This window comes from Neltuma alba, unplaced genomic scaffold (genome assembly GCF_004799145.2).
Source record: "Neltuma alba isolate B1F8T4 unplaced genomic scaffold, ASM479914v2 tig00013127_pilon, whole genome shotgun sequence".
NCBI lineage: Eukaryota > Viridiplantae > Streptophyta > Magnoliopsida > Fabales > Fabaceae > Neltuma > Neltuma alba.
The window spans coordinates 1-15,173 of NW_021637446.1; the positions used below are offsets into that span (position 1 = coordinate 1).

General features: G+C 40.8%; 1 protein-coding gene and 1 pseudogene across 1 annotated transcript; both read right to left on the reverse strand.

Moving 5' to 3' along the window:
- Nucleotides 1-7,908: 7,908 nt before the first annotated feature.
- Nucleotides 7,909-10,728, reverse strand: LOC114734681 (ricin B-like lectin EULS3; annotated as a pseudogene).
- Nucleotides 10,729-11,838: 1,110 nt separating this feature from the next.
- Nucleotides 11,839-13,570, reverse strand: LOC114734680 (NAC domain-containing protein 1-like). Its single transcript, XM_028922321.1, has 3 exons — nucleotides 13,372-13,570; nucleotides 12,962-13,266; nucleotides 11,839-12,876 (listed from the first exon to the last, which is right to left on the reverse strand). Exons 1-3 carry the CDS (start codon nucleotides 13,532-13,534, stop codon nucleotides 12,280-12,282), a joined length of 1,065 nt encoding a protein of 354 aa, XP_028778154.1. The 5' UTR covers nucleotides 13,535-13,570; the 3' UTR covers nucleotides 11,839-12,279.
- Nucleotides 13,571-15,173: the final 1,603 nt, after the last annotated feature.

The window sequence follows — 15,173 nt, forward strand, 5'->3', positions numbered from 1 at the left end:
TTCATGAATAATATATATCGGCAAGTGCCGAAAAGAAAAGGCCAGGGACAAATTAACTTACTGGGCAAGTCCCAAGGCTCGCACTTGTTCAAATCAGCCTCTCCGACGGCAGTTGCACTGAAACTGCTATTGAGAACCTTCTCGGTGAGATAACAAGTAATGATCTCCTCATCGGTGGGGTGGAATCTGAACCCCGGCGGCAAATCCAGAGGCTGATCTTCCCCTTTGTTCACCACGACCGGCTCTTCCATGACCGAGTCCTCCAAAAGAACGAAACAAACAGACGGGTTTGATGAAAGATTCAAATAGATATCACACAAACCCACAGTATATACCAAAACCCAGATTATATACACACACAAAAACGAAACAAAGAAAGAAGAAATAAGAAGAGAAAGGCAGGATAATAAAAGAAGAGGGCTTTTAAGAAAGTAGAATCAAGAGAGGAGGGTGGGCTTAAATAGAGAGGAGCGCGTAGAAACAGCTCAGCTGGTGTGTAAGATGCGTGGCATGCAAGGCACTTCCTGGGGAAGCCTCCACTTGTTTTTTTTTTTTTTTCTGTGTGGAAATTTGTATAATTTGAAGGATATATACGTCTAATTTTAAATGGAGTGACGTATGTCCCATCTAGTTGGCAGCTTCGCTCTGTAGCTACCCTCTTTGAAAACGGATGCCCAGAAAGAAATGGCAAAAAAGGGGCAGCCTTTCTACGGAGGTGGGTCCCACCCGCTTGTTTTCAAATGAACAATAACAACTTTATCCGCTACCTTCAACCTAACATGGGCACATTTTCACTGCCCCCTTCCCATCATCTTCACCAATTCAAAGCTTCAGTATCAGAGTGCGTGTGAATATTGCAGAAACACCTAGCCAGCACAAGTTTAATTTGATTTTGTATTTGCTTACTGGTATATAGTTTCCCTATATTCAGCAGCTTTAGGTGTGTGTGGCAGTTTAATTAGTTTGTTCTTCTTTTGTTGTTGGCTCCTAGATCGGCTGCTTCACATCAGTGCACATGTTACATTATACTTGTCTCCGCACCTCGTTGAAAAAAAAAAAGTAAGGGGGCGAATCTTACTGATTTCCACGGGCTCTGCAAAAGAAGATTAATTATATTTCCGTGCGTACAAGATGGCACATGACTAAAAGGTAGTGGGTTCAATACAATTCCTGTTGTTTAAAGGCCTTTCACACCTGCGAGTCAATAATAGAGAAGTAGGGGGCAGTTAAAAACGATATGCGAACTTTCTCAATGTTTGATTTCAGATGCCCTGTGAAGACCAATAATTTCTTCTTCATTTCTCACTAATATTAACAACGACGTCCTTTTCCACGATGGCAACATCTCAGGCAAGGTGGTGCCTACATGTGTCGACACACGGTAATTCCATCTTCTTTTTCTTCTTCTTTTTTTTTTTAATTTTTACTGGTTTCATTTTAGGATTAAAATTAATACCCCTCCGAATTGATTAATCAACTGATGAAAGATAAGGTCAAAATTAAATCGAGGGAATGAATCGGTCATATGTGCAGCTGGAATTAAAAGTAATGGTGGTAATTAATTTGGGAGAGGCTGTGGCGGGGGGAGAGCTGAATTTTGGTAGGGCCGTGAGAAACAAATATATATATATATATTTATATCTTTGTCATTATCTCGTTTGAATTGATATTATTAGTACAGTTTTGGAATATGTCTCTTATGAATGAACAGGACGGAGTAGCAACTATCCAGATGGAGAAAGCTGAGGATTGACACTATCTCCGCAACTTCCTTGAAATTTCATTCCCCAGTATTTCCAAAATGCAAAACGGTCAATTAATTCCATTTAGTCCCTTTCTGACGTTTCACGGGCCAAGCAAACTAAGCAAAATACAGCTACGTCCACAGGATTTATGGATCAAATAACTAATATATCATAAATCAATTCGATCAAGTATGAATTAAATGAGCGATCGTTGATTTTTTTTTTTTTCCGAGGGGGGGGGGTAATCAGACGTATATTGAGATTCACATGTAAAGTTTGCATATACATATGCAGAAATGCGATTAAAGAATAACTGTTCTTTTTTATGTAACAAACGAGAATCTATCGTTTTTAATTTTTTCCCAAGAACTTTAAAGTCACGTTCGTATCTTTGACATGAAATCGTATCCTTTATATAAAGTGACCTCACGAGACTGAGCTTTATTTTTAGCTGGGCGTGGAAAATGGATAAAAATATGCATCCACATTCAGTTAAATGAATACTGCGAAGAAATAACTAATTAATAACGTTAAAGGGGGATTGAAGTGACAGGTACCAGCCTCAAATTAAGGGACCGACTTTAATCTTTATTTGAACCCCAAAGAAATGATCCGAGCTGAGTCAGCACGCTCTATACATGTCTGATCATCACAATGAGTGGAGTTTAATTTCCGCTCGGCTGATCCTCATGTGGAGCAGAATGAATGAAGATTAAAGTTACACACATGAATTATTGGAATACTTCGAGATGAAATGGAAAATTAATACTTTATGGGAAGGCATGTTCAGAGTTAAAAAGGAGGATTAATTAGTATGGATGGTTAGGAATACTAATCAAATCCTATTTATAAAGTGAAGAAAGTATTTTTTTTTTTAACCTTATCGATACGTTATGTCATTAAATAGTTTACAGGAATGCACAAATTTATCTTTTAGTAGGGAGCTGGGATGATACGTTCACACCAGGACTACTCCAAGACAAGTGAGGTGATACTGCGTTCAAAGTGAAAGCGCGTTGGAGAATCTCGGGGCCACAGTACAATTGGCCTTCGATCAGCCACCTGTTGCTGCTTATTATTTTAATCCCACGAAGAAGCTTCCTTGGTTTCAACTTACAATCAGCGACTTTTGTTTATTTAAGAAAATAATAATAATAAATAGAGCAGAGCCTTAAAATAAAAGAGAAGATGAAGAAGAAGGAGGATTAGGGGCGAAGGGATGAAACGACGAGACGCCAAGTTGGGATTAGGAATTAGGATTTTTTGTGTTGTTGCCGAAGGCGTTTTTTTTTTGGGGGGGGGGGGTTTGAATTGAAATTCCTCCCCATTTGTTTAATGCCCCTATCAACCGCATTAACTGACTTCCTCATCCCCCGCCTTTGTTTATTATCTCTGTACTACCTTCATGCATGCTTCTTTAATCACTGTTCCCTTAAAAATCAACGCCTATTTTTTTTTTATGAATAAATCGATAATGGTGAGAGATGGGATGGCTCATTTATGAATGTTGAGAAATCAATTGAGCATATAGTATTTTTTGGGGCTGCTCTCAGGTCTGATTGGAATTAATTAAGGATGTGATTAAGGTTAAATAGGGGAAGAGAAGAGGAGGCACTCTGCCGCCACCATCCCCACCGCTTTCGGAATGGGAATATATTCCCTTTTTAATTAAAAATTTCATTAAAATATATATAGTGAACCAAAGCGTGTGGACCCCATCCCCCCCGGAGGCATCATCCCTCTGAAAAACAAAATATCATTATTAGCGATTCCACCCTTTTAATTATTTGCCTCAGACAACATAAACAACCATCATCTATCCTAATGCTCCTTTTTATCTTTTCCCTTTTTTTAATCCTCAAAAAAGCTGCCCCTGTGTACCCTATCTATCTCTTATTTCCATCTCCTTCACTGCCCTCACACCCAGACGCGAAAAATATTGTTACCGGTCAAAAAAATAAGAAATAGACAATATATATATATATATATATATTTCAGTTTGATGTGCACACAGCCCACGTGGAGGGGTTGTTTATATGTATATTAAATTTGACCGCGAAGTGTACGCGTACTTTGTATACAGTTCAAATTTTGATTCTTGAATAATTATGAATATTTATTGCCTGTAAGAGTTTTTTCCCCCAGTCATTGATTGTGTCATAATACGCTGTTAAAAGAAGGAGCGGAGATGGATTGGATTGGAATGGAAGGATGGAGAAAGTGTTAGCTTGGGCATCTAAACCGGCCCTGACTTTATGCACAGCCAAACCAAACTGAACCGCAATCGCAAAGCAAAACGGTCTGACGTTTTGTGACGCCACGCATGGAAACGGCGCATATAAAACATAAATATTGGCCGTCGTGTGCTTCCTTCCTCCCTAAGTCCACATATAAAACATCCTCGCCTTTATTCTGAATCATTGCTTCTCCGCCATCAATCTCCACCCTTGGATTGCCATACCCTGACGTCACTCCACTCCAGATTTTAACCCGGAAACGACCCGGCCCATGTGCCTCCTCCCTCTTAATCCTTAATCTCCTTCCCTAATATGCAAAAAAAAATCAGGAACCAAAAAACATGAAGATTCGGAGGGGAATTTTTTTTTTAAAAAAAAAGGAAAATGGTGGGCCATTGAGATTTGCGAGTGAGGTTGTGGGGTTGGGGGGAGGGTGGCAATTATTGGTGATTTACTAACGTAAAGCGCAGCAATCTGAGATAAGTGTGTAGGGCCCTCTTCATATATCCTCGTAAACCTAACACTGTTTCATAGGTTGAGACAGTTGGCCCTCTTTCAGACACTTGCCCATTATTTTATTGCCTCTTCCTTCATTTCCCAATGGTCCTCCATATCAGCTTCATCTTTAATTGATTAGTTAATTCATTTCCCTCATCATCTTCCTCCCTTCCTGCTCAATATTCATTGCTCAACTCATTGCCAATAATATAAATACTGATCTATCCGTCATGTGTGTATACAAAATAAATATAGCCTTTCTTCCCCGTTTCTAAAAGTCAAATATTTGATGGTACTGTTATCTGTTTCGTTTTCTCCTGAATAATTAACTGTGAAACAAAAGGGACTGAGATTAATTAGCACAGAAAAATCAACAAAAGTTAGGCTGCACAATTAGCAGTGGAGGTTAGTATTCGCAATACGTAGCCGAGAGAACATCGTTTTCACTTTAAATCATTGGATTTAATGGGAACTGGTTGATTTATTAATGCTGATCGAGATGACTGCTGGCTAATCGTATTTAATTGGAACGAAGCATCTAGAAGTGGGCATGCCACGCACAGAGAGAGTGTCATTCATATCCATTCGCGGACGAGTGGGATTAAAAAAAAATCTGTTTTTTTTTTCCTGCCCTCCTTCCTTTAACTTTATTATATTAATTGTGTGTGTGAGTTTAGGTCAAGAAGAAAGAGTCTCATTCACACAGATGACTAAATCATGCCACCCTAGAATAAAGAACAGAAACTGAGATGTGGGTAGTTTTGCATCCTAACTTCATTAGGCAAGCCTCTATTGTAACGCTCATGAGTTAATTAATATTAAAAAGCACCCCATAAAGGTCATCGTCTTTAATTAGGCAGATCAAATCAGTAGGTGCGTACGCAAGTGCTCTGTCCATATATCACAGTTTAGTTTTTAGCAGAGAGAGATAAAGATGGCGGGGGTGTGTGGAGGTGGGTGGGGCACTGGTAAAACAGGCGTATTTGACCGGGGAGAGACGCGAAAGGGGTGCGGAATTTACTGAAACCATGAATCAGCAGGGCACGTACGTTACTTACTTTGTAGCTTTTGGATTGCTTTTGGTTGGGGGATAATTTAAACAATTAAGATGGTATTTTAAAAATGATAAACTCTGTTTTCACAGTTTGAAATAACCAAGGCAGGCATGCGGGAGACGAATGAGATATAATAATAACAAAGGGAGATTAATTAGGTGGCACGAGAGTGTCCATATCAGGATGAGGGAAGGCCAGGGCGTGGTCGGGGCCCTCGCAGGCCACCTAAATAATTAAAAGGAAAAAAACAAGAAGAAGGCAGCCAGCCGAAGGCATTTCAGGAGATCACACACTGATAGGCTCCTATCAATTTGGAGAGGCAGGCATGCATATTGCAGGCATTGACCGGAGACGAGTGATGACAAACTAATATTCAGCACGGGACGTTTTTCTGAGCTAGCTCTTATTCGTCACGATGAAGGGTTCAGACTTGAGCGAGTTCACCTTAGAGTTTTTTGTTTCTGGAGGCAATCTTATTTCACGCGCTAAATATGGACATATCTTTCAGTAAAAATGCAAACATTGATTCGTTTGTGAGAAATTAGTCCTTTCCATCAAACCTGATTCATTGATAATTAAACTCATTGCAATGGTAAGATTGAAAAATGGGAAACGGTGGAATTAGAATGGAAACAAAATGTAGAGTGGCACGGATTAGTCAGATACCATCCGCCAAGATTTGGTAAGCTTTGGACAGATGTGGAAGCCCATCAGGACAGCCTCATTTGAAGTACGGCCCACTGGTTTCATTTTTGCCAAAGCAGATGCTTCTTTCAAGGGATTTCCAAATCAGTATCGAACTCGCGGCACCCAGTCAAACAAGTTTACTACAAGAATATTCCCGTCCTGGACACGAATCTTGTTTCCCCGGACGTGGATGTACGTCTACCCATCTTCATTTCTAATATATTTTTTTTTAACAAAAATGGAAGGCCGATCATTCCGTAAGGATTATATCTCAGGTTGTTTTTATTTATTTATTTTCACTCAAACGCTCTTTTTTTACTCGAAGAACACTTTACACTTTTTCAAAAACTAAAAAGAAGAGTCATACGAAACTTCGGAAGGCGTGTGCGAGACCATTACTCGTTTAAACTCGGGTAAAAGGCTCCTGCAGATTATGCGGTCCTGAATTATGAAAGTTGTGTGAATCAAAAGTTCTTTTTATGCCTTTGGATAAGAACCAAATAATAATTACTATATAATTTTCGAATGGGATATGTTCTCCTCTTTGAAACTGAGAAACGACGACGACTCCCTCAACACCGTACATTCCAGTAAATAATCCCGTATTTTTTCTTTTTTTATAAGTTATGCTGAAAAATTTTCGTTTTGATCATCTTGCAGATACAAGAGACACGTGAGAACCTTGCTTGATTAGTTATCGGAAGAGTAAATGATAACAACTGATGTAATATCGGGGGGAAAAGAGGTCCAGAATTTACGGCAGTACAGTCAAAGGACCAGAAGATTATAAGTAATTGAAAATTCAATGAATTTAATCCAAAGGAAAGGACCGACTCCATCGCCGCTTGTAATGGGAAAGAAGACAACATTCCCAAGCCATGAACGCTAGCGTAGAAGCAACCAGATTGTCTCGGTTTCAAAAGCAAGAAGTTCAAGGTTGACAAAGTCAAGCTCTCTCTGTCTCTCTGTATCTCCCCATCGTGTCACGTGAATTGAAGCACCATATTACCAGCTTTTGCGCGTCTAAAATTTCAAACACGAATTGTATCAGAGCGGTACAGGAAAATTTTACAAACTTTATTTTCCTAATGATCTTAGATCCCGTTTGGTACAAAATATTAAAAATGAAAGATTGAGATTAGAATTACAATTAAAAAAAATTATTAAAATAATATTTAGCATGAGTAATTACTTAATATATGCGATTAGACAAACCCATAGAGATGGGATTGAGAGATACCACTTCTCTTTATAGTATTCTCCAACCTCACATACATAGATTTGATTAATCCCATATAACAATTAATTTCTTATACTAAGTACTTTTTTGATAGATTTTCTCAGTTGCAATTCCAATTTCAATTCTTCATTTTCAATACTTTCTACTAAACGTAGCCTTAATTCAATCTTCTATGATCTCCAAAAGCTCTCTGCTCATTTTTCTATGTTTTGCTGATGTTTTCCTTTGTTCTACACATGCACGTGGATTTTGACTTATCATGTATATGACACATTTGCTTTGTATTTTGTATCAAATCGGAGTTCTTCTATCCTCTGAATGAACTCTTCCCATCCCAACCTCATTTGGTTATTTCATATCTTAATGATCAATTTTCAAAAAGAAAATTACGAAAACTGTTTCTGACAAATAAAGATAAATTAGTGGTTTACCCTAACCCGCACGTATCAGCTTAATAGTAAGATGGTAACGGAAATAATAATTAGTGAACACCAGTTCCATCCCAGTAGCAACAGTAACAGCTCAACGCATCATGTGTACACACAGCTACAGCTCTCCCACCAGTCACACACAGACAGGTAATTGATAAATGTAAATGCAGCAAAAACCATTTGTAAATGCATAAGATACCAGACATAAATGTCACTCAAACAGCAGAGCTAGCAGTCGTCGCATCTTGAGTTCATAAAGATACTGCACCTTCAGAGGGGCACGGCATTCTCTCCAATAAATTTAGTTCGTTCTCCTGCATTTAATCACCACCATAAATATAAATGCTATTTCTTTAACCCATAATACTGCTCACCAGTGATTTAGTCAATTGTTGATAAATCCTAGTTCTATCAAGCATTGATAAAAACTGAAGCTATTTCCGATCAGGGTTATAAGCTACCAATGAAGGGATGGTGGTAAAGGAATTTGGAATATATTATAGTTAGTTATTAAGCAAGTAGAAGACGTAGAAAGATTTTTTTTTTTTTTTAATTTCTTTTTAGGTCTCGGAAAGACTTACAGTAGGATGCGATCCTCCAGAGCTGATTATCACCTTTGTTCCACTCCCAGAGGACTATAGTTGTGCCATCATGAACACCCCCAGACCTCTTATCACCATGGAAAGCATCCACATTAAGATGAACATTGTTAACCATCCTTATAGCTCTATAACCATCAGCAATCTCCTTGCTCTCAGTCCACAGAACTGACTCATCAAGATAATCAGACTTGTAAGGTATCAGTCGAACCTGCAAGACATTTACGAAAGACTCTTTTTTTAAGCAAAAAAAGGGCCTCTGCTTATTCTCACGACGCAACAGGAAGGAGCATGCACAAGAGAAATCACTGATCACATTCCAAGACCTAAATCAGTACGGAAAGCACATTGATGCGGATAAATTTTCTTTTTTTAAGAGGGAAGAAAATGATACGACACTTTTATTTCATCAAATTTTGAATTCAACATTTGAGTATTGGACCAGCACAGTCCACTGCTCATGCTATTCGGTCGAATGAACATGAATAGAACTGCACGGAGCTCATCATCAACTAATCAAGAAAAAGTCGTCAAGGCAGAGTTCACAAGCGAATTATGCTGGAAATGGAAAAGCCAACACAATACTGTAAATTCTAGAAAGGTACTTGGAATAACATCAGGAAATGGTACGGTTTTGAACAGTCCAGCGATATTATTCATTTTAGCTCATGTGATGGCTTGATTGGTTTCCCTAATAACTTTGACTGGCGCAGCAAAAGAATCGAACTTTGATGAGAAAGAGAAGTTACCGGATGAGTGGCGCCGATGGAATGCTTAACGGCCTCACCAGTAGCTTTGTTGACCAGAGAAAAAGCGGGGCACCCCTCTTGATCCTTCACCCTTGTGCTGTACTTCTCATCCTTGTACCAATGCTGCAACAATAATAATGAACAGCATGAACAGTCAAATCAGTCAGTCAGACAGTCAACAAATTCAGGGATGATCCTATCTTCATAATTTGTACCGAATTGAAAAATAAGAATGTCCTAGATACGCAGAAACTCCAAAGAGCCGGACCCAATATACGCTGACAACACTAGCTAAAGGAATACCCAAATTCAAACGCCGGCAGCTAAATCCAAGGTATCAGTAAGAATCGAAGTTGCGGGTAAGTGCTACCTGGTAGTCATCGGTGGGATCGGATGGAGCAAGGACGACATTGCCATCCCGAATGGTAAGGGAGAAATTGGGGGCAGCCCTGGAGAAGACCCTAACAGTGCGCCTGTTGGAAGAGACAGTGGCAGAGGTTTCGTGATGAGTATGATGATGAACGAAGGAAGGCAAATGGGGGCGATTGGTGTGGTGGGTCTCATACGTCTCCACTTCATGAGAAACATGGTGCACAGATACTGCGGTGCCGGGCGGGGGGCGTAAGCAGGAACGCGGGGCGGCGGAGGCGGTGCCTCGGATGAGTAATTGAAGGGGAGGGGACCCGATTGAGGAGGAGGGAGATCAGAGTAGTTAAAGTTGTAGGGAGGTGGTTGAGATGGAACATGAGAAGTGTGGTAGACTTGAGCTGGGTGAGGTATGGGTGGAGGAGGCGGCTGATCACCGCCGTAGAACGAAGGGGGCGGAGGAGGAGGAGGATTATGGAGGTCAGAGAAATTGGATGGCGGTGGCGGGTAATCTTCAGGTTGATCGTCCCTCTTGTGATGGTGGGAGTGATGGTGCGAGGGATGGCCAAAGGGGAACTCCATAGTGGATTTCTTTCAGTTTCTTGTGATGACACGAATGAGCGAGGGATAGAGGAAAGAAAAGGAACAGCAGAACGGCGATGTGAAAATGAAACCAGACCGCGTGATGGTGATCAGCACGGTGGGCCCCTCTGGTGCGAAATCAGTGGACACGTGGCCAGCGTATGCATTGTGAGGGGCGGGTCTGAACTGATATCGGCGTGCCTCGCACGAACGTCAAGAGGAGCGGGCAACTTATTATTCCATTTGCCATTTGCCAGGTGTTTGTGTATTTTTAATATAACTTTACGTTACATTAAAGAAAAGGTTTTATTTCGTAAAATGAAAAGAGGTTTGTTTGAATGTGTTCTCAATGGGGGCCTTGGTGGTTGAGGACTGGGTAAGGTGAGACGTTGAACATGTTAATTAAGTGACATAATTGTGAAGGGGGTCGTTGAAATGGGTAGAGATCTGATGGAACCACAACAGCGCTTGTGTTGTTCAATTTGCGCAACAAGCTTTTCATAATCTGTGTGTTGTTCTTATTCTAAAGAGAGAGTAAGCGGTGGGCATTCATGATTCTCGCCCAATCATCAGCTTGTGTAATTATCCCTAAACAAGAACCAATTAGACAATGTCACGAGGAACGACACGCGTCTTGGATCCTCCCCCCTCCTCTTGGGCTTTGGGAACAGTCTTGTTGGGCTTCACCCCAGGCCCAATGCTTTTTTATTTCTAAGTAACCCCATCCTGTCGAGTCTTATTATAAACTGTTGATGATCGTGTTTGTGATGATGCGGATTTATTTAATCCAAAAAAAAATAGAAATTTTGTTGCAAGTAATCCACCAATGAAGGGTCGCGGCCGCCAAGGAAGGTTTTAAGTTTTGTTTATTTATATATTTCATAGTTAAATTTATAACCCTCTCTCTTACCTAGTCGAGGCATATTTTATTTTATGATGGAATTCAAAAATTCAATGAATGGTAATTATATTCTTACACGATTCTTTTCTTATAAAATAATTTTAATGTTAATTTTCTTAATTTGTATTGTTTGGTTTAAAGAATCTGGTGGGTGGAAAAAAGAAGGGGTGTGAGTCGAATAATGGAACAAAACAAAAGTGACAAAGTGAGGATAGATTGAATGATAAGTTGAAATTGAATGACGAATAGGACAGAGCGTGTGCGAGAGAGGGTTTGGCGAAGAGACAAGTGCGAGCTCAGGGGTGGGGTAGGGGAGGCAATTAATTAATGGAGAGATAGAAATACGCATGGGAACCGAGGCACGAAGAACCCATGCCATGTGTTTACTGCTCACTTAAACTATTCAACAACCACACCACCACGCTCCCTCGGGATTACTTGCCCCTCATTCATGCAACCTTAGCAACTCCGAAACTGCTTTCCTTAATGCATGCCCAATATACTCAATACATAATATAATTTCCCCATTTTCCACGTTCCTCTTCTTCTCTTCTTTTATTCACAGCCTCCTCCCCTTTCATGGGTACTTCGGTTATATTTATTAGTTAGTCACAGTCATATTTCGGTGCTCTTAGCTCGCAGAACGTGCATGTTCTTTAATTTGTTTGGTTCTGATTCGGATTTGCATCCGCATGGTTGCATGACAAAAGCAAAGCACGGAAATAGTGAGATAATGTTGAGAATCAAGTTCTAAAACAGAGAAACTGAGGACTTTTCCTTGGAAAAGAATCACATATCATCACATTTCACAATCAGCAATCCCTTATCTACAGGTATCTTTTGAAGCTTACCCGCCAGCCCAACGCGTACAAATTAAGATCATTAATTAATTTTGTGCACGAATCATTTTTGATCCGCCACCCCCCCCCAAACAGTCTCCTCACTCATGACGCCAGAATCTCCCCTTTCAGTTCCTTATCAATTAAACAGTTCTCTTGTCCATTTCATTCCCTAGCTACCTCCTTCAAAAAAAAAAAAAAAGAGACCCCTAATATCTTTTCGTGCTAATCCATACGTAAGGAGCGGATGGATCAGACGATGCGCTGCCCTGCGGGCTCAGCTTCTAGATATTTTACTTATCTCACCTAAGATAGTGTTCTTGAAAAAATTGTTTTAGAAGTGTTTGGATTTATCCCTGAAAGCGAAGATGAGGCCCCGGAAGTAACTGCTGGTTCAACAACGACTGCTTGAGGAGGAAGTTCCACTGTGGATTCTCGAATTGGTTGGTATTGTTGGTAGGGAAGCTGCAGGAAGCAGAGCTGAGATACCTTTTTGATGGGTATGAGATATCCTCATCCAGGCCTGAAATGTGACGCTTGTGCATATTGTTTTCCATGCTTTGGATGGAGGGATTTAATTGGGGGGTCCTCTGAAGCAAGAAACTGCTGTTGGCGTGAGTGTTTTGGGATGATTGTTGATCCAGATTGATAGTTTCAGAGTTAGAACTAGCAGCAGCTGCGCCTGATTCAAATCCAGGTGGGGTGGAATAGTTGTCAGACAATAAGCTGCTCAACATGGAGAAGTCTGCGGCATCTAACAAGTTCGAGAAAGACATTGATTTTTGAGGAATCAGAATGTTTTGATGAGGAGAGGGAGATTGAGAGCTCGGCAATATCTGCTCTTCTGCGGTATCTTGGTCAGCCACCAAGGTCGTTTCTGCTTCTGCAGTGGGAGATTCTGCATATTTGGACTTCTTGTAAATTCGGCAAAGAACCCAGTCATCCAACTGCCATGAGCCAGAAAGGAAGAAGAAATGAGGGGACGATGAATAAAATCAAACAGATAATGGTTTCGTGATGGGAATCACTTACTCTCATGGAGCAGTCATGGAACTTGACAGGTCTGTTTCTGGTGTTGTCGAGGAGGCGATATTCATGCATGATCCAGTTGGTCTTGACGCCCTTGGGGGGTTTTCCAGTGTAGAACACTAGGGCCTTCTTCACCCCCACGATCTCCGTCGCTCCTCCTCCAGGCAACGATGCCACTATCGTCTTGTCAGTGCCCGTCGCCTTCCAGTACCCTGAACCAGCTGCCCTGTTTGGCCTCGCCCCGTTTGGGTACTTGCGGTCACGGGGACTGAAAAAGTACCATTCTTTATCCCCAAACGCTGCCTTCTCTGTTATACACACAAGCAATACTCATCAACAGGTCATCATAAAACTCCATATATGTATGTATGTCTGTGTGAGAGACAATTGAGTAGAAGAAGAAGAAAGAGTACCAGGTAAGTTCCAGGGATCAGACTTGTAGATATCAACCTCGGCAATGATGGAGACGGGTAAGGGCATGGAGGCGACCTTCTTCCTGAGATAGTGGAGAATGAGCTCCTCATCAGTAGGGTGAAACCTAAAACCAGGAGGTAAATTAGACTGTGGGCTGGCCATAATGTTATGATCACAACAGAGGAAGAGGAGAGAGTTGAAAGTTTTGGGATGGGAAGAAGGGAAGGGGGTTATAAGGAGGTGGGAAATTTGTCGTGTGGTGGGGCCAATTGGAGATTACCACAGGACGAGCAAGGGGGGGGGGGATCAGTTTCTAAAATTTCCAAAAGCGGGGTCCATCTCTCACAGCTTCATAGCAAAAGCAGCCCCTATGTTCACACGCCCACACTTCCATTTTGTCCGTTTCCCCCATTGATGGCGGCGGTGCTCTGAGATCACACTCCTTCAGATGACCTGTCGACACGTGTCTACCTGACCCCCACAGCCCCCCCCCCCCAAATCCCACAATTATTAGTGGCAGCATGAGCTTTGTCCTAATGCCCTCTGTATCAGCATTACTACGCCACAAATTTTGCATGCTCAGCTTCTACCAAATGCCCTTTTGACTGCACCACTTCCACGTACATGAATAAGATTATAAAAGCCACAGCTGTTCTGTCCCAAAAAAAAATACCATGGCACGAGGAGGGACAGGTGGGTCAGCAACTTGTGTTACCGATAATAAATGAACAACTGACCAAATACATACAGATTGATGTTAAATATCTGAGATAGATTTTTATCAATAAAAATGGAAAGAAAGCAGCAATTATAGGAGAGATGGAGGAAAGGATGGTTTAATTATGTATGTAGACAGGATAAAAGGGACATAGAGCATTTAGAAAGGGACAAAGACAAAGACAAAAGGCAAGGGGACTAGTATGTGAAAATGGAGCATTGGATTGAAAAGTCAAATACCCAATAATCAGTGTCCATGGCACTTTGCTGGGGGGCCTGCTTTTCTCCATATCATCAATCGCACCACTAACGAGTTCCCGTGGATGTTCGTGTAAAAGAAGATGCTCCCTCTTCTTATTCCCAATCAAAATCACTCCTCAGTGATCTCCCCTCGCTTATTAGTCCTTACCAAACCAGCAAGAAAAATAAAATTTGAAAAAGCATATTCGTCTCTAACACAGAATTTCCAGCCAGAAATTACAAGGACCCCACAAGTGGGTTTCGCCGATTGGTCCACTTGGCAATCATGAAAGTAAAGAAACAAGTGGAATTATCTATCTCTCTCAATTTTCTGTGCACTGCCACTTATTACTTCCTTGATTGGGATTTGGAAAATACCATAGCCTCAAAATATCGTTAGTGCCCTCTCTGTGGTCCATACACCAGTCCTTTCCATTCTCGCCACTCTGGTGTTTCTTAATTCAAAAGGAAACTTTCTCATCATATGAGATATTTCTGATATACACATGTAATTATTCTATTCACCAAAACCTAGTTAACAAAAACAATTATAACAAGTAAATCTCGGAGCTCAATATTAAATATCCTACACACATCTGTACATCCATCAGGGCTTTTGTTCCATCGCCATTAATTCTGAGAAAACCTGGCCCTGTCAAATACTGATATATGCATTTCTGCAGATAAGTTGGTTTTGCTCACCACAAATGAGAGACATTATTCTAATCTAAACCAGCAAGATTCATATTCTCTCAATCTATTATTATGATCAAAGAATGACGAAATACTTGCGTATGAATTCAAGTAGAAGTTGCTCAATCACGGTCCTATGCGAGGTAGGTAG